The sequence below is a fragment of the Bufo bufo genome, chromosome 10 (genome assembly GCF_905171765.1).
Source record: "Bufo bufo chromosome 10, aBufBuf1.1, whole genome shotgun sequence".
Taxonomy (NCBI): domain Eukaryota; kingdom Metazoa; phylum Chordata; class Amphibia; order Anura; family Bufonidae; genus Bufo; species Bufo bufo.
This window is the reverse complement of record NC_053398.1, coordinates 4,345,423-4,369,236: the sequence shown is the minus strand read 5'-3', so window position 1 is coordinate 4,369,236 and position 23,814 is coordinate 4,345,423. Positions and strand designations below refer to the sequence as shown.

Here is a 23,814-nt window from a genome sequence, read left to right as displayed (position 1 = left end):
TATCTGAACCTGCGCAGTGTGAACTGTTATCGTGCTGCTGTGGTAAAAGTGTATGGTGAGGGGTGTGGCAGGGGACATTATACCGTGTGAGGGGTGTGGCAGGGGACATTATACCGTGTGAGGGGTGTGGCAGGGAACATTATACCGTGTGAGGGGTGTGGCAGGGAACATTATACCGTGTGAAGGGTGTGGCAGGGGACATTATACCGTGTGAGGGGTGTGGCAGGGGACATTATACCGTGTGAGGGGTGTGGCAGGGGACATTATACCGTGTGAGGGGTGTGGCAGGGGACATTATACCGTGTGAGCGGCGCGGCAGGGGACATTATACTGTGTGAGGGGTGCAGCAAGGGACATTATACTATAATTTAAGGGGCGGTACATATAAGAGCACTGGGTGAGGCCAGTATATATAGAGATTATGTGTAAGGGTACTTTCACACTTGCGTTGTTGGATTCCGGCAGGCAGGTCCGTCGCCGGAACTGCCTGCTGTATGCAAACGGATACCATTTGTAGACGGATCTGGATGCAGATCAGTCTCACAAATGCATTGCAATACCGGATCCGTCTCTCCGGTTGTCATCCGGAAAAACAGATCCGGTATTTATATTTTTCACAATTTTAAAGGTCTGCGCATGCGCAGACCGCAAAACCGGGTCCGTTTTTCTGGAACACTTAGGGCCGGATACGGCATTAATGCATTTCAATGGAAAATAATGCCGGATCCGGCATTCCGGCAAGTGTTCCGGAATTTTGGACGGAGAAAATACAGCAGCATGCTGCGGTATTTTCTCTGTCCAAAAACCGTACAGACTAAAGACATCCTGAACGGATTGCTCTCCATTCAGAATGCATTAGGCCCCTTGCAGACGAGCGTGTCCGGATTAGGTCCGGATGCGTTGCGGATGCGTTCAGTGAAAACTGCGCGATTTTACAAGCAAGTTCATTAGTTTTATTTGCGATCGCGTTCAGTTGTTATCGCGCGGGTGCAATGCGCAATGATGCGTTTTTCACACACGTGATAAATAACTGAATGTTTACAAACATAATCTCTTAGAAACCATCCGTGAAAATCGCATCGCATCCGCACTTGCTTGCGGATGCAATGCGTTTTTCACGCAGCCCCATTCACTTCTATGGGGCCAGCGTTGCGTGAAAAACACAGAATATAGAACATGCTGTGATTTTCATGCAACGCACAAGTGATGCGTGAAAACCAACGCTCATGTACACAGACCCATTGAAATTAATGGGTCCGGATTAAGTGCGGGTGCAATACGTTTGCATCACGCATTGCACCCGCGCGGAATACTCGCTCGTGTGACAGAGGCCTTAGGATAAAACTGATCGAGCCCCTAGGACGGAACTCAATACCAGGAAAGTTTAACGCAAGTGTGAAAGTGCCCTAATAACTTCCCATTCCGCAGCAGAATCGTCACGTGTGGATGTACCCTGACAGTGGCCTCTGATCAGGTCATGTGATTGGGGGTCAGTCTCCTGGCTGTGTCCCCTGGACAGAACAGTAATCATTTCTGCACCTGTAGGAGCTTTTGACTTGTTGCACGGCTCATGGGACACTGCAGAGCGGGGCACACAGCCTAGGGCAGTGGTCTGGTCGCGGCTGGGACTTGTAGTTCCCCCACAGGCACTGGTAACGTACACACACAAGTGCAAAGTACACACAAGACATACACTTTCCCGCGCCCCGCCCCTCCTGTCTTCCCGTCTTCTGATTGGTCGGCTTGGATGAGTCGCCGCTCTGTGATTGGTTCTCTTCCCTTTTGGTTGATAAGGTGGCAAATTGAAACAAAGTATCTGCTATTTGGCGCTCGAAACTTAGAGCCTGACACCCAACGTTACCGGGTAACCCCGAGTCACCGTACACCCGACGTTACCGGGTAACCCCAAGTCACCGAGCCCCGTACACCCGCTGTACGGAATGCCGAGGACAGGACCCGCGGGGAGAGGTGAGTGGCGCTACCGGATGGTCTGCACTGTGTCCGTAGAGGGCCTTATGTACCGAGCTCACCCAGGGGACCCGGTACAGAGACCCGGGCACCGGCTGTTATATACTGACCTCACACACAGGGTCCTGTATAGAGGGTGTATATAGATAGATTTACATAGCGAGCACGGATCTGGGTGAGGCCAGTATATATAGAGGTTACATGTAAGGGGCGGTATATATGTGGGCACTGGGTGAGGCCAGTATATATAGAGGTTACATGTAAGAGGCGGTATATATGTGGGCACTGGGTGAGGCCAGTATATATAGAGGTTACATGTAAGAGGCGGTATATATGTGGGCACTGGGTGAGGCCAGTATATATAGAGGTTACATGTAAGAGGCGGTATCTATGTGGGCACTGGGTGAGGCCAGTATATATAGAGGTTATATGTGGGCACTGGGTGAGGCCAGTATATATATATATAGAGGTTACATGTAAGAGGCGGTATCTATGTGGGCACTGGGTGAGGCCAGTATATATATAGAGGTTATATGTGGGCACTGGGTGAGGCCAGTATATATAGAGGTTACATGTAAGAGGCGGTATATATGTGGGCACTGGGTGAGGCCAGTATATATATAGAGGTTATATGTGGGCACTGGGTGAGGCCAGTATATATATAGAGGTTATATGTGGGCACTGGGTGAGGCCAGTATATATAGAGGTTACATGTAAGAGGCGGTATATATGTGGGCACTGGGTGAGGCCAGTATATATAGAGGTTACATGTAAGGGGCGGTATATATGTGGGCACTGGGTGAGGCCAGTATATATAGAGGATACATGTAAGAGGCGGTATATATGTGGGCACTGGGTGAGGCCAGTATATATAGAGGATACATGTAAGAGGCGGTATATATGTGGGCACTGGGTGAGGCCAGTATATATAGAGGATACATGTAAGAGGCGGTATATATGTGGGCACTGGGTGAGGCCAGTATATATAGAGGATACATGTAAGAGGCAGTATATATGTGGGCACTGGGTGAGGCCAGTATATATAGAGGTTACATGTAAGGGGCGGTATATATGTGGGCACTGGGTGAGGCCAGTATATATAGAGGATACATGTAAGAGGCGGTATATATGTGGGCACTGGGTGAGGCCAGTATATATAGAGGATACATGTAAGAGGCGGTATATATGTGGGCACTGGGTGAGGCCAGTATATATAGAGGATACATGTAAGAGGCGGTATATATGTGGGCACTGGGTGAGGCCAGTATATATAGAGGTTACATGTAAGAGGCGGTATATATGTGGGCACTGGGTGAGGCCAGTATATAGAGGTTACATGTAAGAGGCGGTATATATGTGGGCACTGGGTGAGGCCAGTATATATAGAGGTTACATGTAAGAGGTGGTATATATGTGGGCACTGGGTGAGGCCAGTATATATAGAGGATACATGTAAGAGGCGGTATATATGTGGGCACTGGGTGAGGCCAGTATATATAGAGGTTACATGTAAGAGGTGGTATATATGTGGGCACTGGGTGAGGCCAGTATATATAGAGGTTACATGTAAGAGGCGGTATATATGTGGGCACTGGGTGAGGCCAGTATATATAGAGGTTACATGTAAGAGGTGGTATATATGTGGGCACTGGGTGAGGCCAGTATATATATAGAGGTTATATGTGGGCACTGGGTGAGGCCAGTATATAGAGGTTACATGTAAGAGGCGGTATATATGTGGGCACTGGGGGAGGCCAGTATATATAGAGGTTACATGTAAGAGGCGGTATATATGTGGGCCCTGGGTGAGGCCAGTATATATAGAGGATACATGTAAGAGGCGGTATATATGTGGGCACTGGGGGAGGCCAGTATATATAGAGGTTACATGTAAGAGGCGGTATATATGTGGGCACTGGGTGAGGCCAGTATATATAGAGGTTACATGTAAGAGGCGGTATATATGTGGGCACTGGGTGAGGCCAGTATATATAGAGGTTACATGTAAGAGGTGGTATATATGTGGGCACTGGGTGAGGCCAGTGTATATATAGAGGATACATGTAAGAGGCGGTATATATGTGGGCACTGGGTGAGGCCAGTATATATAGAGGTTACATGTAAGAGGCGGTATATATGTGGGCACTGGGTGAGGCCAGTATATAGAGGTTACATGTAAGAGGCGGTATATATGTGGGCACTGGGTGAGGCCAGTATATAGAGGTTACATGTAAGAGGCGGTATATATGTGGGCACTGGGTGAGGCCAGTATATATAGAGGTTACATGTAAGAGGCGGTATATATGTGGGCACTGGGTGAGGCCAGTATATAGAGGTTACATGTAAGAGGCGGTATATATGTGGGCACTGGGTGAGGCCAGTATATATAGAGGTTACATGTAAGAGGCGGTATATATGTGGGCACTGGGTGAGGCCAGTATATATAGAGGATACATGTAAGAGGCGGTATATATGTGGGCACTGGGTGAGGCCAGTATATATAGAGGTTACATGTAAGAGGTGGTATATATGTGGGCACTGGGTGAGGCCAGTGTATATATAGAGGATACATGTAAGAGGCGGTATATATGTGGGCACTGGGTGAGGCCAGTATATATAGAGGTTACATGTAAGAGGCGGTATATATGTGGGCACTGGGTGAGGCCAGTATATATAGAGGTTACATGTAAGGGAAGGCATATATGTGGGCACTGGGTGAGGGCAGTATATATTGATTACATGTAAGGGGCAGTATACTGTATATATGTGGGCACTGGGCAAGGCCAGCATAGATATTATCTGTAAGGGGCATATATAGAGGACAGGGTGAGGCCAGTATATAGAGGTTATATATATATATATATATATATATATATATATATATATATAAAAAAAAAAAAATTATACTGCTCCCATAGGACAGTGGGACCCCTGTTATAGACTGTGCATGTAGAAGTCACTGTCCTGAGGAGCCCATACATATTCTATACATATACACGTGGCACACTTACCTGTGATGTTGAGGACAGTATATACAGAATTAAAGCATACAGTAATCACCTATCTATACTGTCTGAGGCCACATATACATTACCACCACCTGTAACACATGGGTGATGTATAGTCCTGGTTTCTATACCTTCCTGACCACTGTGTACAGTATATACAGAGGCTGGCCTCCGCCATATCTGTGGGGGGTTCAGTATCCTCTGTGGGCCCTCATAAACATTACATGGACTGTGTCTATAGGTGGGGGCAGTATATAATGTGTACAGCAAAGACATCCTATACTGTGTACTATACGCGGCTGTCACAGGCTTGGTCCTAGCGCCAGTGGACTACTACTCCCAGTATGCTCTGGAGGTCACTCCGTACCCTATGACCCGTACGCCCTCAGCAGCCCCGCACCCCTCCCGGTTCCCGCTCTATTTCCGGCGCCACTTTTTTTGAAGTTGTGGAAATCCCTAGAAGTGACGTGTCTTCCGGTCCGCGGACACGCCCCTCTACCAGGGCGCCCACTGATTGGTTCAGCCCTTATAGTGGGCGGGGCACCGAGGCTGTTGGGTTTGTTTTGTTGGCGCAGGGGCAGGGGCTGCACTGACTGGAATATGGCGGCCGTCCATTATCTCGTTATAATAGATGTGGTCGGGCCTATAATGTACTGACCGGGTATTAGAAACGTGAGGCGTCTCCCCCAAAATGATAGTTTGTGCTTTCCACACATGGGCCGCTCTGATCGGGCGACAGGATGATAATCTGCCCTGTGTAGGGAGAGAGAGAGAGAATTATTGGACGATAGGTATTCAAACCTGCTGGGAAAATAATGTGTAGACAGCTGTGGGGTCCGGCTCTCCCCTCACACATACTGTATGGACAGGGTCTATAGGTGGGGGCAGTATATGACGTGTACAGAGGCCGCGGTCCTCCGCCTACAGGGGGACAGCGGTTTTCTGAGATTTTAATACTGATGATGCGGACTGGTTAACTTCGCACGTCTGTTCCGTGGCCCGGACGAGGATAGGACCGCTGTATTGAGGGCCAGATGTTCTGTAAGATGAGGAACACACATGGCCTCCATCCATGTTTTGCGGATCCGCACTTTGCAGTCCGCAAAACGCACCCAGTCATGTGCATGAGACATTAGGCTGTGGTTTATGCAAGTGTAGAACCTCAAATCCGTGGGCAGGCGCACTAAGGGTGCATTCACACGACCGTATTTTCAGTCCATCTCCTAATGCGCCTTTTCTGCGGATCACACGTGGACCTATTAGTATCTTTGCGTCCCTAAAAAATGCAGACCGCAGGCGCATACGGTTTCCATGAATGATCGAACTTGTCCTGTTCTTGTCAGTTTTGCGGAGAAGAATAGGGCCCGCAAAAAGTGCAGGATGCACACGGCCCCCATCCGTGTTTTTTGGATCCGTGATTTGCATACCGTAAAATGGATTGTCGTGTGAACGCCCCCTAACACGTCTGATGGGCAGTGATGGGGCGCACATGCGTAGTCAGGGACTGCAGCAGTGACCAGGCGTCTTGAGCGCTCAGCGGTTTACTGAAGACGGTCTCTCCTTCACGACGCAATGAGGGGAGGTTCAGACGGACCATTGTCCATCACAAAATCCTCTGCGTCTCCCACAGCAGAAACCGCTGCGCTGATCTGCGCATTCACAGCGCGGTCTTGAAAACTATGCGGCAAACATCCTCACCGGCATGAACTGCGGCAAATATCCTCACCATCGGAAACAGTGGGAGGGTGATTCAGCCCAGTTTTGTTACAGATGCATCAGTCATCGCTGAACGCACAGCTGGATACGTTTTATTTGTACTGGTACATTGAAGCAAATCTACCCCGCTGTAACAAACCCTCAGCTGTAGAAGTTTTCAGGCTTTTTTTATTTTTTGCAGGACTTGTGTGAACATCGGCCACGTGTGAGAATTCCCCCCCCCAGTATGGAGGACGACCAGAAGGTTTGTGGGAAGTAATATCTGGTGTAGTGTGAGTAACAGAACTGCCTGACGACTGATGGTTATTTCTGCGCATTTCAGGAGAACGCCATTTGTCCGGTGACTATACGGATCCCCCGGTCGCCATCAAAGCACCCGTCCTCTATGGTATTGACGGAGCTACAATGTGCAGCAGATAACTTACAAACCCCGACCAAACCATGTGACAACAGCGACCCCTGGACGCCAACCGCGAACCTTAAAATGCTGATCAGCGCAGCGAGCCCGGAGATCAGAAACAGGGAGCGTGAAATTCTGGAGGTGAGCGCAACAGCTGCAAATCCAGGGGGCATCAGAGGCTCCACCATGCTTTACACTGCACAGCTAGTGAAATACAGCTTGGCTCCATTATAACAGTTTAGCTGCTGTCTCCTGATCACCAGAGGAGATGCCTCCTTTCCCACTGGTGCTCCGGATTCTACTTTAATCCTCTGTCATGCTTTACACTGCAGCTCTGCTTGTTCAGACAGGCTGCCCTGTGTATGCACAGGCTCAGCACTATAGGAAAAAGTAATTGCAACATGCCAAAAGCACAGTATTTTGGGTTGTGCGCCACTTTGGCCACGTATCGCTGCTGTGTGCGGGTTTGTGCAGCTGCAGGATGTAATTAATGCCATTCACCCCTCCCCCGCTGAGCCCACCTGTCCATCGCCACCGCCCCAGCCCCTTTCTGCAGGAGGTGCGACAACAATCACGTCCTCGTCAGATGAGACACTTGGAGGTTAACTATTTGTACCTCGTTCCCGAGATCCTCCTGACATGACACTCGGTTCGAAGGGAGGGGGGGGGGGCCTTTGATAACAATGTATTCATTTAGAAACCGATTTTTTTTTTTTTAATAATCAGAATTAATTTTTTTAAAGGAACAGTTTTCAGGTGACGAGCTTGAAAAAACGATGCCAAGCCGCAAAGAGAAGAGTCTGGGACTGCTGTGCCATAAGTTTCTCGCCCGGTACCCAGATTACCCGAATCCGGCTGTGAACAACAGCATCTGCTTAGATGAGGTGGCAGGGGAGCTACGTGAGTAACGCGTGCGGTCTATATTACAGATGTAATGTCGCTACTGGAAACCAATCCGAGAGTATGTTACTTGCCCCATAAAGTTTAATTTAGTATGTAGATCCGTGACTGTTGGGCACTTCGCACCGGGCGTATGCGCTGCGGAATGCCAGGTCCAAAATCGTCAGTAGCAGCAAATTAAAGCAAATCTCATCCGCACATTGTGTAAAAGAAGAAAAAAAAACGCAGCGGAATTGTCCCCAGTGTGAGTGTAAGGCCTTGTTCACATTTCCGTTTTTCACTGACGTGTACTGTCTGCGTTTTCTTCGGACAGCACACGTACCCATTGATGTCTGTTCACATCTCAGTATTTTTATTTTTATTTTTTTATTGACCGTAAAAAAAAAAATTACGGGGACATGCACTACTTTGATCCGTGATGTGGACCAAGCGCGCCCATTGAAGTCTAGGAGTCCGTCAAAATCGCTGACAAAACACGGATGGCATATTAGTTTTACGGGGAAATAAAACTACTTTGCAATATTTTTTCAGATCATGATTATTTTTGTAGATCCTTCTGTGGTTAACATCAGCACAGTGTGAACAGGAGGAAGCTGGAAAGGCATACCTCCCCCACGTTACCCCGTAGATAGGCAGCGTTCCATCATGTATACATGGTTAGAGGATCAGGGGGGCTGGTGTGTTCTATTAGCTCTGCAAATTGAAGATATTCTGCGGAGAGACTGGTGCTTCAGAGGAAATGCTGACACCAGCGTTTGCTAAATGATCCCCCTTGTGAGTGAGAAATTCCTCACCTCTGGTGGTGAACAGGATGTTATACCCACCAGGTGCACTAGGTGGCAGGCATGTTCCAGTCACACTTGAGCCTTGCCTTGGCACAGACCCTGAAAACGGATTTAGGCTACTTTGCGTTTGGGGTTCCGCTTGTGAGATCCGTTTGAGGGCTCTCACAAGCGGCCCCGAACGGATCCGTTCATCCCCAATGCATTCTGAATGGATAAGGATCCGTTCAGAATGCATCAGTTTGGCTCCGTTCCGCCTCCATTCCGCAGCTTGCAGCGTTTTGGTGTCTGCCTGGCCGTGCGGAGCCAAACGGTGCAATTGCAAACGGATCCGTCCCCCGTTGACTTTCAATGTAAAGTCAGGAGTCCCTATTAATATACCATCGGATCAGAGTTTTCTCCAATCCGATGGTATATTTTAACTTTAGGCGTCCCCATCACCATGGGAACGCCTCTATGTTAGAATATACCATCGGATTTGAGTTAGATCGTGAAAACTCAGATCCGAAAGTATATTCTAACACAGAGGCGTTCCCATAGTGATGGGGACGCTTCAAGTTAGAATATACTAAGAACTGTGTACATGACTGCCCCCTGTTATGTACACAATTGCACCTGATCTCTTACAGGGGGCTGTGATCAGCACTTAACCCCTCAGGTGCCGCACCTGAGGGGTTAATTTTGCGTATCATAGCCCCCTGTAAGAGATCAGGTGCTGCCAGGCAGCAGGGGCCAGACCCCACTCCCTCCCCAGTTTTAAATTCATTGGTGGCAGCGGAGCGTTCCGATCGGAGTCCCAGTTTAATCACAATTTTAGAAGCATTATACTTACCTGCTATGTCTGTGTCCGGCCGGGCGCTCCTCCTACTGGTAAGTGAAGGGTCTGTGCGGCGCATTGCTTATAGCACAGACCTTTCACTTACCAGTAGGAGGAGCGCCCGGCCGGTCCCAGACAGCGCAGGTGTGTATAATGCTTCTAAAATTGCTAAGTAACCATGGCAGCCAGGACTGGAGTAGCATCCTGGTTGCCATGGTAACCGATCGTAGCCCCAGCGATTAAACTGGGACTCCGATCGGAACTCTCCGCTGCCACCAATGATGGGGGTGGGGGGGGCCGAACCAATGAATTTAATACTGGGGAGGGAGGGGGGTCTGCTGCCTGGCAGCACCTGATCTCTTACAGGGCGCTATGATACGCACCTGAGGGGTTAATTGTGCGGATCACAGCCCCCTGTAAGAGATCGGGTGCTGCCAGGCAGCAGGGGTCCGTTATGTACACAGTTCTTAGTATATTCTAACTTGAAGCGTCCCCATCACCATGGGAATACCTCTGTGTTAGAATATACTGTCGGATCTGAGTTTTCACGATGTGAAAACTCCGATCTGAAAAGGCTGTTTATGCAGACGGATCCGTTCTGAACGGATGCAAGCGTTTGCATTATAGGTGCGGATCCGTCTGTGCAGATACCAGACGGATCCGTACCGAACACAAGTGTGAAAGTAGCCTTACTGATTAAGGCCTCCTGCACACGACCGTTTTTTTCCCCCGTTTACTGGCCGTTTTCTGCGTTCCGTATACGGACCGTATTCATTTCAATGGTTCCGCAAAAAAAAACGGAATGTACTCCGTATGCATTCCGTTCCGTTTAAAGATAGAACATGTCCTATTATTGCCCGCAAATCACGTTCCGTGGCTCCATTCAAGTCAATGGGTCTGCAAAAAAACGGAACACATACGGAAATGCATCCGTATGTCTTCCGTTTCTGTTCTGTTTTTTGCAGAACCATCTATTGAAAATGTTATGCCCAGCCCAATTTTATCTATGTAATTACTGTATATGCCATACAGAAAAACGGAACAGAAACGGAAACAAAAAAAGGAACAACGGATCCGTGAAAAACGGACCTCAAAACACTGAAAAGCCATACGGTCGTGTGCAGGAGGCCTAAGGGTCCATTCACACGTCTTCAATTCTGTTCCGTATTTTGCGAACGGAATTGCGGACCCATTCATTTCTATGGGGCCGTACGATGTGCTGGCCGGATCCGGAAATGCAGACCCGCACTTCCGGGTCCGCATTTCCGTTCCCGGAAAAAATAGAAAATGTCCTATTCTTGTCCGCGGACAAGATTAGGCATATTCTATTATAGTGCCGGCGATGTGCGGTCCGCAAAATGCGGAACGCAGATTGCCGGTGTCCGTGTTTTGTGGATCCGCAAAACACACACTGATGTGTGAATGGACCCAAACTTGACTCCTTTAATGTATTGCTGCCTATCTGCACTCCGGGAAAGTTTGCTGCGACAGCCCCTTTGGATCCCTATTGATTCCACCCAGCTTTTCCAGGACGAGACCTTGAAATATTAAGGCCTTGTTCACACGTCAGTGATTGTGAGCCGAACACAGAACATCCCTTATGTCTGTGGAGGCTTCACTTCTGGTTTTGGCTCGCAATCACTGACTAAACGCTGAAGTGTGAACGAGGCCTACTACTGACGGTCACTGGTTTTTCTTCTCACTTTGCAGGCGTGGAGCGTAGACGGATATACGACATTGTCAATGTCCTGGAGAGCTTGCATATGGTCAGCCGCCTCGCCAAGAACAAGTACGTCTGGCACGGCCGCAGAAACCTCCACCAGACCTTTGAGTTGTTGAGACGAGTCGGCGAGGAGAACAAATACGCCGAGCAGATCCAGCAGCTGAAAAAACGAGAGCAGGAGGAGCTGGATTTACAGGACGATGCGTTGATCCCCAAGTCACTGGTGAAATCGGCAGAGATCAGCTTCGTGGAGCTGCCCGGACTGGAGTTCAGAGCAGGTAATTATCCGTCCTATGAGAGCCTATCCATGTGGAGAGGGCTGCGTAAGACGCCGGCACCACCAGGTAGTCGCCCTGGCAAGTAGTCCGCAAAATCCAAGCCTTTCCCCCTTTCAGCTTCTGTGAACAGCAGGAAAGAGAAGTCGCTGCGAGTGATGAGTCAGAGGTTCGTCATGCTGTTCCTCGTGTCCACCCCGCAGATCGTGAGCCTGGACATCGCTGCAAAAATCTTAATTGGAGAAGATCAACTGGAAGATTTAGATAAAAACAAGTTCAAAAGTAAGTGTCGTTCGAGCGGCCATATGTGTGGTCTGTATGCGTCCCTGTAAGGTACTGGAGCCGAATGACCCAGTCTGTCCTTCTCTTAGTACGGCCACGTTAAAGGGGTTTTCCAGGCTCCTGAATGATACTGGTGACCTATCCTCAGGGTAGGTCATTAATATCCAAACGGTGAGGGTCCAGCACCCCATCATCAATATCAGGAGCCTGGAAAACCCCTTCAAATTAGTATTCTGATCTTAGACAATCAACAGATCCTCAGTTTATGCCATAAATCTCAAAGAAAAGTGGGTTCTACCTCCAGAACGGAGATCTCCCCCCAAACCCCGTCCCACCTGGAGAAGTGGCCACACATATGCGTGGCTCTCTCCATTCACTTCTGTGAGAACCAGCTAAGCAAGAGCACTGTTTGTGAGGGTGAATGGAGAGTCGCACCCGTAAGAGGCCCCCTGGGTGTAATGACCGCTGGCTGCCTCACTAGGAGGGACGGGGTAGGTGAGCCCCCATTTTGAAGATGGGAGTGGAATCCACATCTCCCAGATATTTGCCTTCTAGCTAATCTGCAATTTCACCATCTCTGTTTGCTGTTGGTGAATGATTGCATTCTTGTTAAAATCCATAGTTTGAAAACACCCCGTCTTATGTGCTGAATCCTGCAGCAGCTCCTTGTGTCTCTCCTTTCCTGATACATTTTATTGATACAATGTATCAGGAGAGGTTTGTGCTGTTGCTCTCGCTGATACATTGTAGCAAAGCCTTCAGACTGTTGAGCAGGAGAGGTTTTCAGTCTTTGAATACATTACTCACATAGGCCTGGACAACAAATTAACTCTGACCTCTCTATATTTTGCCTTCGCAGCCAAAATAAGACGTTTATATGACATAGCGAATGTGCTGAGCAGCCTGAACCTCATAAAGAAGGTGCACGTGACCGAAGAGAAGGGCCGAAAACCAGCGTTCCAATGGACCGGTCCCGAAACATCACCAGATCAGCAAGGTGTGATATCCGGACTTCTGATGTGTCCATCATGTAGTGTAATATGAGAGCCCTGCTTCTATTCACATACAGTGCCTCGGCTGCATCTGGTTAAAGAAGTTCTCCACCTGAATAAAGCATGGGACGACTCCAAGTAACACGCATGCATTGTGCTAGGGCTGACACAGGTACAGAAGAGAAAGCCCTAGAGTCCGGCCTCACCCTGCACCAGGCCTATCCTCCTGCATCTGCAACTTTCAGATATACTAACGACCCATGCATAATCTAGCATTCACTGCTGAGATTTTGTTACATTTGTATCCATCATCTGTGAGTCCGTGTCATCAGCAGCACTGATCTCTCTCCTGTCCTTAAAGGGGATTCCCATCTCAGACAATGGCCTTCATTGTCTAATAGGTGCGGGTCCCACTACAGGGCGGAGTGGGGAAGGTGGTGGCCGGAGGATGCCGGGTTTTCTGGGGTCCGGCCACCGCCAAACACTCCCCATAGAGGTGAAGGGGAGCGCACCACGCTTGCGTGGCCTAGTGATATGGGATGGGAATACCCCTTTAACGTTTGTTACAATGTGTCAGTGCAGGTAAAATGTGTGATGGGCTGGATACAAGTGTAACAAACCCTCAGCTGTTTCATGATGCAACTTGTGCAATTCCAAAGCTATCCGATTTTATGTATGGAATCAATTGCTGGATGGAGCATCGCACATGGTATTAGGCCAAGCATTTATGTGGGCACCTCGAGGCGGGCACTCTTGCAGATAACAATTTATGGTACAGGACTAGAATATGTCCTCCCTTTACAGTTGGTGGGGGGCAGCAGTCTTGCTGTGCGGAGGGAAGCACAGTACAAGTGGATGGGGCGGTGCAGATCCAAACTGTGAAGGTCTTCTGCACTGACTTGTCATTTCTTTTACATTTAGCAGAATCCACCCCCACCTCCACGTTACCCACCTCCACGTTACACACCTCCATAGCTTTGGACCTTCGGTCTCCCAAAGAAAATTGCGCCAAGAATCTGTTCGCCAGTCGCGGCAAGCAAAGCTTCACTCGCCACCAGTCCCTTATAAAACTGGCAAAAAGTATTGAAAACGACAGGCGGAAGATCAACTCTGCCCCCAGCAGTCCAGTAAAGAGCGGTGAGTGTCTGTCGGGCCTAGCTAGCGGCGCCATCCAGTTTTTCTTGTGCGACTTCCGGTGTCTAACCGCTTAAATCCCGTGGTCACTATTGGCTGCATTATGTAATGGGTTAAATGGCAGGATCGGCGCTATCTCCAGTTTGAGCTGTTGCAGCAGTAATACATAACTCCAGAGCCCACATCATCTTGTACCATAAATGTACAGTAGATGGCGCCAAAAGGTTAAAGTTTTTTTGTATTTACTCATTGTACTTGATTGGGGGAAATGTAGCTGATCTTTGTGCAAATCTCATTTTTGTATGTGAAGCGGATTCCTGCGATGTCCCCAGTAAGATGGCTCAGCTGGCAGCGATCTGCAAAGAACAACTCGACCAGACTAAGTAGGTTAATGGTGGAGGATCGGGGGGTCTGTGTGATATGTTGTATGATAAGAAGATCCCGTCTGTGAGGATCGGGGGGGGCTGTATGATAAGAAGAGCCCGTCTGTGAGGATCGGGGGGGGGGGGGGGGGGGTCTGTGTGATATGCTGTATGATAAGAAGATCCCGTCTGTGAGGATCGGGGGGGGGGGGGCTGTATGATAAGAAGAGCCCGTCTGTGAGGATCGGGGGGGGCTGTATGATAAGAAGAGCCCGTCTGTGAGGATCGGGGGGTCTGTGTGATATGCTGTATGATAAGAAGATCCCGTATGTGAGGATTGGGGGGGGGGGGTCTGTGTGATATGTTGTATGATAAGAAGATCCCGTCTGTGAGGATCGGGGGGGGGGGGGGGGCGGCTGTGTGATATGCTGTAAGATCTCATCTGTGAGGATTGGGGGGGGTCTGTGTGATATGCTGCTGTATGATAAGAAGATCAGTCTGTGAGGATTGGGGGGGGGGGGGTCTGTGTGATATGCTGTATGATAAGAAGATCCCGTCTGTGTGATATGCTGCTGTATGATAAGATCCCGTCTGTGTGATATGCTGCTGTATGATAAGAAGATCCCGTCTGTGATGATCAGGGGGGTCTGTGTGATATGCTGTATGATAAGAAGATTCATACTAGTGAGCGCTTCCATAAGTGCTTACTAGTATGCGCTTTTTCCGTATTATCGGCGAGGTTAGATACCAATAATGTGCAAAATCCTTAATATCGGTCGATCCCTAATAATAATAATAAGATCTTGTCTGTGTCGAACCGCTTTGAGTCGGGGGCTGCACGGAGATGGTGGAAAGTGTTAACCTCCCTTTAAAATTGCGGAAAGTGGGGGTTTGTCTCCTCTTCGTCAGTTTCACTTATTAATTAATGAGGTGAATAAAAAGTGATATTTATTATTTTCAAGATCTCTGCTTACTGTCAGTGAATAGGGACTGATCTGTTACATTTTGAGGCTGACCTATTCTGCAGCGCTGTACCCAATGAGGCTCCCAATCTAAGGTCCCGATCAGTCTGTCTTTGGAGTGTGGAGGAACCCAGGCAAACACGGGGAGAACATACAAACTCCATGCAGATGTTGTCCTTGGTCGGATTAGAACCTAGGACCCCAGCGCTGCAAGGCACCAGTGCTAACCGCTGAGCCACCGTGCTGCCTGGTCTTAAAGGGGTCGTCCGACTGTTAAGAATAGTGAAGTATAGCGGTGTAAGAGATCCGGGAGGGGGGGGGGGGGGGAGAATGAGGCATCATTTAAATTTTGAATGGTCCAGCGCCATGGCTCCCATCAGGCAAGAAGCGATGACATGTTATTCCCAGACATGTGACTGCTGCAACCAATCCCTGGCCTCAGAGGCCACGTGTGCAAGAATAGAACATGACGGCTGAGCCTCTGACAGGTGACTGCCGAGGCCAGTGATTGGGGACCGCACATCCTCACTTCCAGGAGCTGTGGGAATTTCAGTAGGTGAGTGACCGCCCCTTGCCTCTACCTATCTTTTTTGTTTTTGATCAGACATCCCCTTTAAGCCTATTCACACAGCTGAGGTTTTATTTCAGTGTGTCGGGCTAGCCTCAGCAGCAGCACAGATTTCTGTTCTGGATGTCAGGCTGATTGTAGCTACCCTGATGCAGTACAACAAACGATAACAGAAAACAAGAGCACTCATTCACTGAGGGCAAGCAGAGATCTTGAAAATGGTAAGGATTTGCAACACAGTCTATTGCAGAACGTTCCATTATAAAATAAAGTGATTAATGGGGTATTCCATTTGTTAGAAATGATTCCCTATCCCCTCTAGATTGGTGGGAGTCCTACCACTGGGACCCCCACTGATGACGAGAACTGGGGCCCCATACCCCCTTTAATGAACGGCCGGTCGGGCATGCGTCTTGTCGCTCTGTTCATTTCTGTGGGAATTCTGGGGACAGGTGCGCGCTGTACTCGGCTATATCCGGAATTGCCATAGAAATAGATGGATCAGCTGCACGCGTGTGCGTCCGGCTGCTCCGTTCATTTCAAGCGGGCTTCAGGTGGTACGGGGCCTCCGTTCTCGTGTTTGGTAGGGGTGCCAACGATCTGTTATCCCCCTACCCTGTGCATAGGGAACAACTTCTAACAACCGGAAGACCCCTTTAAGTAAGGAAAAGGAAGATAAAGGTCATAGATGGGTTTAGATTATTCACATGGGGCAGGGGGGTTATTTTCACTCTGCACCCACCGTGATACAGAACGTATTTCTGCTTTATCTTCCAGGGACATGAAGATGAAGCTCGGCGTGCCTAGAGGTGTCCTGAACGGGAACGCCAAGGTCGTCATCAAGCCCCAGGGCCAGCAGTCCCAGTCTTTCAGCCCAGTTCTGCTCCAGGCCTTGCCATTTGTCCAGCCTCACCCCAGTTCCCCCTCCCCGTACGCCGTCTATATGCAGCCTCCACATGCCAGCGTCCTGTGTTCTAGTAAGACTGTGCTGGAAGCCCCTCAAGGAGATAAGAAAGGTCTACAGGGGGATGGGAAGATCTCGCCCCCAGCAGATCAACCTGCCGAGAGCGAGACCGTGCCAGAGAAATGTTCCAGGAAATTCCCAGAACATGAGATCTGCAGCAAGAGGCTGAAAAGTTCTCCGCGAGACGATCTGTCCGAGGTTCGTATCTACTGTGGGGGGCTATCTCCGTACCAGGCTGTAGTACTGGGGGACGGGGTCATCTGAATAACCTCAAGTACGCCTCCAAATATTCTATGTGGGGCAAGATAAAATTCTTAGTACGTACAGCCACCCCTCGGGGGAGCTTAAGAGCTAGTCGAAGGAAGGATCGTTCAGGATGTGAAAAAACGTGGTAGCTTTCCTCCCCAAACAGCGCCTCCTCGTCCACAGGCTGCGTGTGGTATTGCAGCTTGGCTCCATTGCAGAGCTGCAATACCAGACACAACTTATGGACAGATGGTGGCGCTGTTTTTGGTAGTAAACGGCCATGGTTTTTCTAGTCCCAAACTTCCCTGTTTTTTTTGCGTATCATCCCTTTAAAAAGATTCTGATGTAGCTATTTGGGTTCATATTTCAACAGTCAGTACGTTTCCTGCCTGTAGGTCCCACCTATCAGTTTGCTTACTTTGCACCAAAATTTTGGCCCCGTCATCGTGTCTTAATCCCACCTCCTTGTCAATCTGGGAAGCTGTAACAGGCGTGCCGGGTGCAATGGATTATATTTTTGGGGTGTATTTACTTCATAAATGAAGCAATATTATGCACCAGGATCGTGCAACATTTAGCATTTTCTAGGTGCAGTCACATTTATTGCAGGTTTTTCTGACAACTCTTTTGTCTTTGCTCTGTTCTTGCAGAGACTGGTGCATTCTGGGTACCTAATCCCCGTACAGCTGGCGCCTTTGAGCGGTGAACCCGGAAAAGATCAAGCAGTTTCCACCCCCGATCCTAAAATCCTCACGTCTCCTATTACAGGTGAGAAATTCGCATCTAGATGTAGATCAGTGTCTGGTAGCTGTGAAACTACAATTCCCAGCATGCCTGCACCGTTTTACTCACTTTACGACTTTCTCTTCTGCAGGCGTCTTTCCATTGAAAGTGATGTTCTCTCAATGTGTGAGTCAGACGGCTCAGCCTGCTGGTTCTACCCCCGGCACAACCTGCCCCAGTCCTGGAATATTCAACTTCACCCTGCAGAACAAGGACCTGATATCGCCCCCTTGTGGCAGCGCGCACTCTGTTACGATATCTCCTAGAAATGGGAAACCTTTAGATGATCCTCAGGCAGCTAAAATGTTAAGTTTTAAGCACCTGTCACCCATCCCATATCACGGGCAGCCCTTCACGTTGTATGCCCTGCAGCAGGTATGTACTTAATATTGGCCAAAAAAAACCTTGTGAACAACACAATCCCTTACAGTACAATGTAGATTACAACCACAGCCAGCATCAGAATCTCATCTTTTAAGGCTAGTTCAGTTTTAGGACCCACATCCTCCAATTTATAGCAGTTAGAGCTCCAAAGCCGCCTGCACAGATATAAAGTTCTTCCTGTAGTCACCACTAGGGGGAGCTCGCTGCATTCTGTTTTATTATGGTGTGCAATGTATAATCTGTGCCCAGTGAGCTCCCCCTGGTGGTGGCTTTAGGCAGACATAATTGTATGATTTATATCAATGCAGGGGATTTGGAACTCTGTATCAGAAAGCGACCATTATAAAGATAAATATTAAGAAATTAATTGACACATAATTTTGAATTAATATAGATTTTTTTTTAAATTATTTGTTTCTGCTGGAATGTTCGAAAAGATCACTTTGGTTTGGATTTGAAGCTGCTCCCGGTTGGGGTGTGATATGTTTTGTTGCTCCTCCTTGGGTTTGACGGTCTTATTCTTGTCTTCCAGCAGCCTGGTGTTCCACTAACACCAAAAGGATCCCAACCCCAGAAGGACAGCTTCTTCCGCACCCCCGGGGGGCTGACCTCTTCCCCTGTGGATTCTACCACTTGTACCGCAGCTTCTCAGGGGACAGTCCTTATATCGCAGCGGAAGCTTGACGTGGGTGGAGAGGAATAACTGGCATTTGCTCCGCTGTGCTCTTCTTGCAGGAGGGTTGTTGGCAGATTGGCCGCAGGTTCCAACTAAAGAGTCCCTCAGGAGTCCTATATGGGCAGTGCATCATGTCCTTATAACCCTAGAGGTGTCCTGCCTCAGCCACCCAGGGCCACGTGGGTTATCTCCATACATTAAACCTGAATGTTCTGTAACTCGTGATGAGGTCTCCCCACAACAAAGCCAAGCAATGTGATAATTATCACGTGCCCGGCTCCAAGGCCTCCGATCCATGCCCGTCACATTGGCATTCATGCTCTCCTCGCACAGAGTTGGGATTGTTCTAGAAGGGGGCTCCAGAATCTTTTCAATGTCTCTGGGGTTCAGAGGTCAATTAGCAGTGTTCAATAATGGCCGGGTAGACACTAGGCACGGCCTACGGTTTCCTTTTCATTGCTCCACTTTTGCTGAGGTTTCTTCTATTCCCATTGTAAGTTCTGTCAGTTGCTCCTCGGCACTGGACAAAATATCAGTTTCTCTATGTGTGACATAAAGTTTATTGTAAGTTCGGGAAACTTCTAATATACTGTCTTTGTTACAGTTCTGGTCAGATCTCTGCTTGTTGCCATTGAGTAGATACATCCTCCTCTTTCACATCCTGAGGCTGAAAATCCGTCCTGATCACCCCAGCTGATAGACATGGACAGTGGATGGTTTGTTACAGTGTATTAGTGCTCTGTCTTGCACCAGAGTCATTTGCACATGATCCGATCTGGTTTTCAGCCTCTAGACTTCGGATGGGCGCCAATGTATATAGCTCACAATGATATATCTAGAATGGGTACCATGGTAGCAAACCCTCAGCTGTGAAAAGGATCAGGTTTTTTACATCTGAAAGGTAGCTAAGAGGGTTCTCCTTCACTGCTAGCAAGCAGAGATTTTGACAATGGTGAGGAATTGGAACATAATGTCTATTAGAAGTCATTTTAAATGATAAAACAATTAAGCTTTATTTAAATCAACCCAGAAAACCCCTTTTTAAGGGTCCATTCACGGGTCCGCACCCTTTCCGGAATGGGTGCGGACCCATTCAGTCTCAATAGGCCCACAAAAGATGCAGACAGAACATGTTGTGCTGTCCCCATCCGCACCTCCGTTCCGCTGTCCCGCAAAAAAGTAGAATATGTCCTATTCTTGTTCGCAAACACGGACAAGAAAAGACATTTCTGTTATAGTGCGGTCTGTAAATTGTGGAACGCACATGGCCAGTGTCCATGATTTACGGACCGCAAAAACAATTGCGGACGTGTGAATGGACCCTAATAATGTAGCAGTTTATCATTTGCTGAGGAGCAACTGTCAGAATTTTACCAAATATTCATCACATGCAGCGAGGAATGACTTATATGTATTTTATATTAGAAACCCTCTATAAGCATCCAATGGTTGCGCAATTTAAAAAAATAAAAGTAGAAAAATGTGAGAATTATTTATACAGTTGATGTATCTGAAATTCTTATAGGGTTTCTTTTTTAACTTTTTATATTTTTTTTATTTTTTCTGTTTTAACGCCTCCCAGGATTATAATGTGCGCGGCCCCTTTATATCCACAGTATGTGTCGCCCCCCCATGACGCGAGTCCAGTGCGGTGGGGGGAGTATTTGCACACTAGATATACTGTGATGTACGGCTCTGGGGGTTCGCTGACCGTTTTGGGGGATTTTGAACAATTAAAAAAAGAAAACTATGTACAGCTTGTATCAAACGGATGAAAAAATGAATTATTTATAAGACATTTGGAAATTGATCTGTAACGTGTTCTTAATAAAAAAAATATATATATATTTTCAGTTTTGTGGAGCTTTTAGTTGTTCACAGCTCTTCAAGGGGTTGTCCAGGATGTTAATATGTAAAGGCCTGTCCTCCGGTTAGGGCATGGAAGGGGTTATCCAAGACTAACTGTAACAGACCTCTTCAGAGTGACCCGCACTGGTGATCATACCTACCTGGACGCATCGTTCTACAGCCGCCGCAGCAGGTCCCGGATCGCTGGAAGTTGCCGTCACATGACCGCTGCAGCGAAACACTGGCCACAGATGTGATCAGCTGATCGGAGGGGTTACAGGGTGTCGGACTCCCGCTGCTCAGAGGACAGGCCGTCAATAGTAAAATCTTGGAATACGCCTTTAAGGCTTGACATATGTACTGTACGTATGAAGCGAGTGAGCGCTCGGGGTTACTCTTTATACCTCTGGATATTATGCTTCTTGTATTATTGGCCCTTCAGAACAACCCCTTTTATAACCAACGGTTCTCCGTGGGCGATATGTGGTATTAAAAGAGTTGTCAAAAATTGTCCAAGATGGTGAAATCTGATGAAAGAGCATGGATCACTTATTTACTCTGCTGCTCCAGTCCTCTCCGCCCCTCGTAACTGCTGGAGCCAGTCAGCGGTCTTGTCATATACCACTGAGGCCAGTAACTGGCGGGGACATCATCGCTGCAACCAAGTTAGGCTACTTTCACACCTGCGTTGGGTGCGGATCCGTCTGGTATCTGCACAGACGGATCCGCACCTTTAATGCAAACGATTGTATCCGTTCAGAACGGATCCTTTTGCATTACCATGGTTATGATAATGCAAACGGATCCGTTTCGACTTACATTGAAAGTCAATGGGGGACGGATCCGTTTTCAATTGCACCATATTGTATCAATGTAAACGGATCCGTCCCCATTGACTTACATTGTAAGTCTGGACGGATCCGTTTGGCTCTGCATCACCAGGCGGACATCAAAACGCTGCAAGCGGCCTCCAGAGCGGAATGGAGGCTGAACGGAGGATCCTTATCCATTCAGAATGCATTGGGGCTGAACTGATCCGTTTGGGGCCGCTTGTGAGAGCCCTGGAACGGATCTCGCAGGCGGACCCAGAAACGGCAGTGTGAAAGTAGCCTAAGCAGATTGCTGGGAGATGCTCATGGACACAAATGGATATCTGAAGAAATTCAGTAAAATTCTAAAGGTTTGAATGTAACACAAAACTAGTGCGACCTGTTACATGGTTTCTTTCTTCTTCTTTTTTATTTTTACCATTTTCATAGCAAAAAAAAACAACACATGGGTTCCACTTTGCTTTATATACTTTTGCTAACTTAGCACTCCCCGCCCACCCCCTGGTGCTTGTAACAATGGAGCTGGACGCTCTGTGTTCGAGTAGGTCCCATCTGATGAAAAGCTACCTTGACGTCTGGTAGGTGGGCCCGACATATTTGTAATCAATAATATGCGCTAAGAGCTTCTTCCCTGCTTAATAGTAAGTATTGGCGTCATGTATTTGACCCTGTTCACACATTCTTAGTGCATTTAGTAGTGTGCTGCAACTTATTTTTTTTTCTCTCTATTATTTATATATATATTTTACACTATAAAAACACTGTATTCTAAGCAGCATAACTGTTAACATGGCTGAACTTTTTCTGGGGTACATATGACTTCATGTAATGTATGTACACAGTGACTGCACCAGCAGAATAGTGAGTGCAGCTCTGGGGTATAATACAGGATGTAACTCAGAATCAGTACAGGATAAGTAATGTATGTACACAGTGACTGCACCAGCAGAATAGTGACTGCAGCTCTGGAGTATAATACAGGATGTAACTCAGGATCAGTACAGGATAAGTAATGTATGTACACAGTGACTGCACCAGCAGAATAGTGAGTGCAGCTCTGGAGTATAATACAGGATGTAACTCCGGATCAGTACAGGATAAGTAATGTATGTACACAGTGACTGCACCAGCAGAATAGTGAGTGCAGCTCTGGAGTATAATACAGGATGTAACTCAGGATCAGTACAGGATAAGTAATGTATGTACACAGTGACTGCACCAGCAGAATAGTGAGTGCAGCTCTGGAGTATAATACAGGATGTAACTCAGGATCAGTACAGGATAAGTAATGTATGTACACAGTGACTGCACCAGCAGAATAGTGACTGCAGCTCTGGAGTATAATACAGGATGTAACTCAGGATCAGTACAGGATAAGTAATGTATGTACACAGTGACTGCACCAGCAGAATAGTGAGTGCAGCTCTGGAGTATAATACAGGATGTAACTCAGGATCAGTACAGGATAAGTAATGTATGTACACAGTGACTGCACCAGCAGAATAGTGAGTGCAGCTCTGGAGTATAATACAGGATGTAACTCAGGATCAGTACAGGATAAGTAATGTATGTACACAGTGACTGCACCAGCAGAATAGTGAGCGCAGCTCTGGAGTATAAAACAGGATGTAACTCAGGATCAGTACAGGATAAGTAATGTCTGTACACAGTGACCGCACCAGCAGAATAGTGAGTGCAGCTCGAGTATAATACGGGATGTAACTTATTGATTTTCCTAGTCTACGACGTAAAGTCATAGTTTTATTAAAGACACGGAGGCTCCTATTGCTATCTCTTCCTTTACTGTTCCACCAATAGCAGCAAAGAAAATTTACATAATGAACATGGTAACCATAGTAACACAATGTCCCTCCCCAGACAGCCCCTATAACAGGCAGCTCCTCCTCTGGGTCTTCCTCTTTCTTTGAACCTGGCACCGTAACTGGAAATCAACTGGAACCGTCAACTAGAACCGGAAACTGGAAGCGAAACGACACAGCTCCCACCGAACCACGCAATCGAAGCCAACGTGGCTAACACCTTAGAAGGAAAATTAGAAGGACGCAGATCCTGGAAGTCAGCGAACAATCATCCTGAAATAAGATAAAGAATATGGCCAGAGTGAATATCATTCTGGAACAAATCAAGTCAGATAGTCGATAACCGGAAATGAACCGTAAAACCATCTATCAAA

General features: G+C 47.7%; 1 protein-coding gene across 7 annotated transcripts; it reads left to right on the top strand.

The window, feature by feature from the left end:
- The first annotated feature begins 1,833 nt into the window (after window positions 1–1,833).
- E2F8 (E2F transcription factor 8) lies at window positions 1,834–20,216 on the top strand. 7 transcript variants are annotated; one of them, XM_040409112.1, is made up of 13 exons: window positions 1,834–1,968; window positions 6,874–6,936; window positions 7,015–7,233; window positions 7,836–7,992; window positions 11,302–11,592; window positions 11,710–11,871; window positions 12,731–12,868; window positions 13,785–14,000; window positions 14,308–14,380; window positions 16,667–17,051; window positions 17,750–17,867; window positions 17,974–18,257; window positions 18,799–20,216. In XM_040409112.1, the coding sequence occupies exons 2-13, from the start codon at window positions 6,919–6,921 to the stop codon at window positions 18,967–18,969; spliced, it is 2,232 nt and encodes a 743-aa protein (XP_040265046.1). In that variant the 5' UTR covers window positions 1,834–1,968; window positions 6,874–6,918; the 3' UTR covers window positions 18,970–20,216. The 7 variants fall into 7 exon arrangements, with proteins under 7 accessions (XP_040265046.1, XP_040265045.1, XP_040265047.1 ...); XM_040409111.1 differs by lacking the exon at window positions 1,834–1,968 and adding an exon at window positions 5,541–5,612; XM_040409113.1 differs by lacking the exon at window positions 1,834–1,968 and adding an exon at window positions 5,541–5,767.
- Window positions 20,217–23,814: the final 3,598 nt, after the last annotated feature.

Bases quoted from the DNA above. Each gene is read 5' to 3' on its own strand.
- E2F8 (XM_040409108.1), top strand. From the start codon at position 6,049: ATGTTTTGCGGATCCGCACTTTGCAGTCCGCAAAACGCACCCAGTCAT. The intron at 7,234-7,835 runs GTGAGCGCAACA...ATTTTTTTAAAG, and splicing joins GGGAGCGTGAAATTCTGGAG to GAACAGTTTTCAGGTGACGA. The intron at 17,052-17,749 runs GTTCGTATCTAC...CTGTTCTTGCAG, and splicing joins CGCGAGACGATCTGTCCGAG to AGACTGGTGCATTCTGGGTA.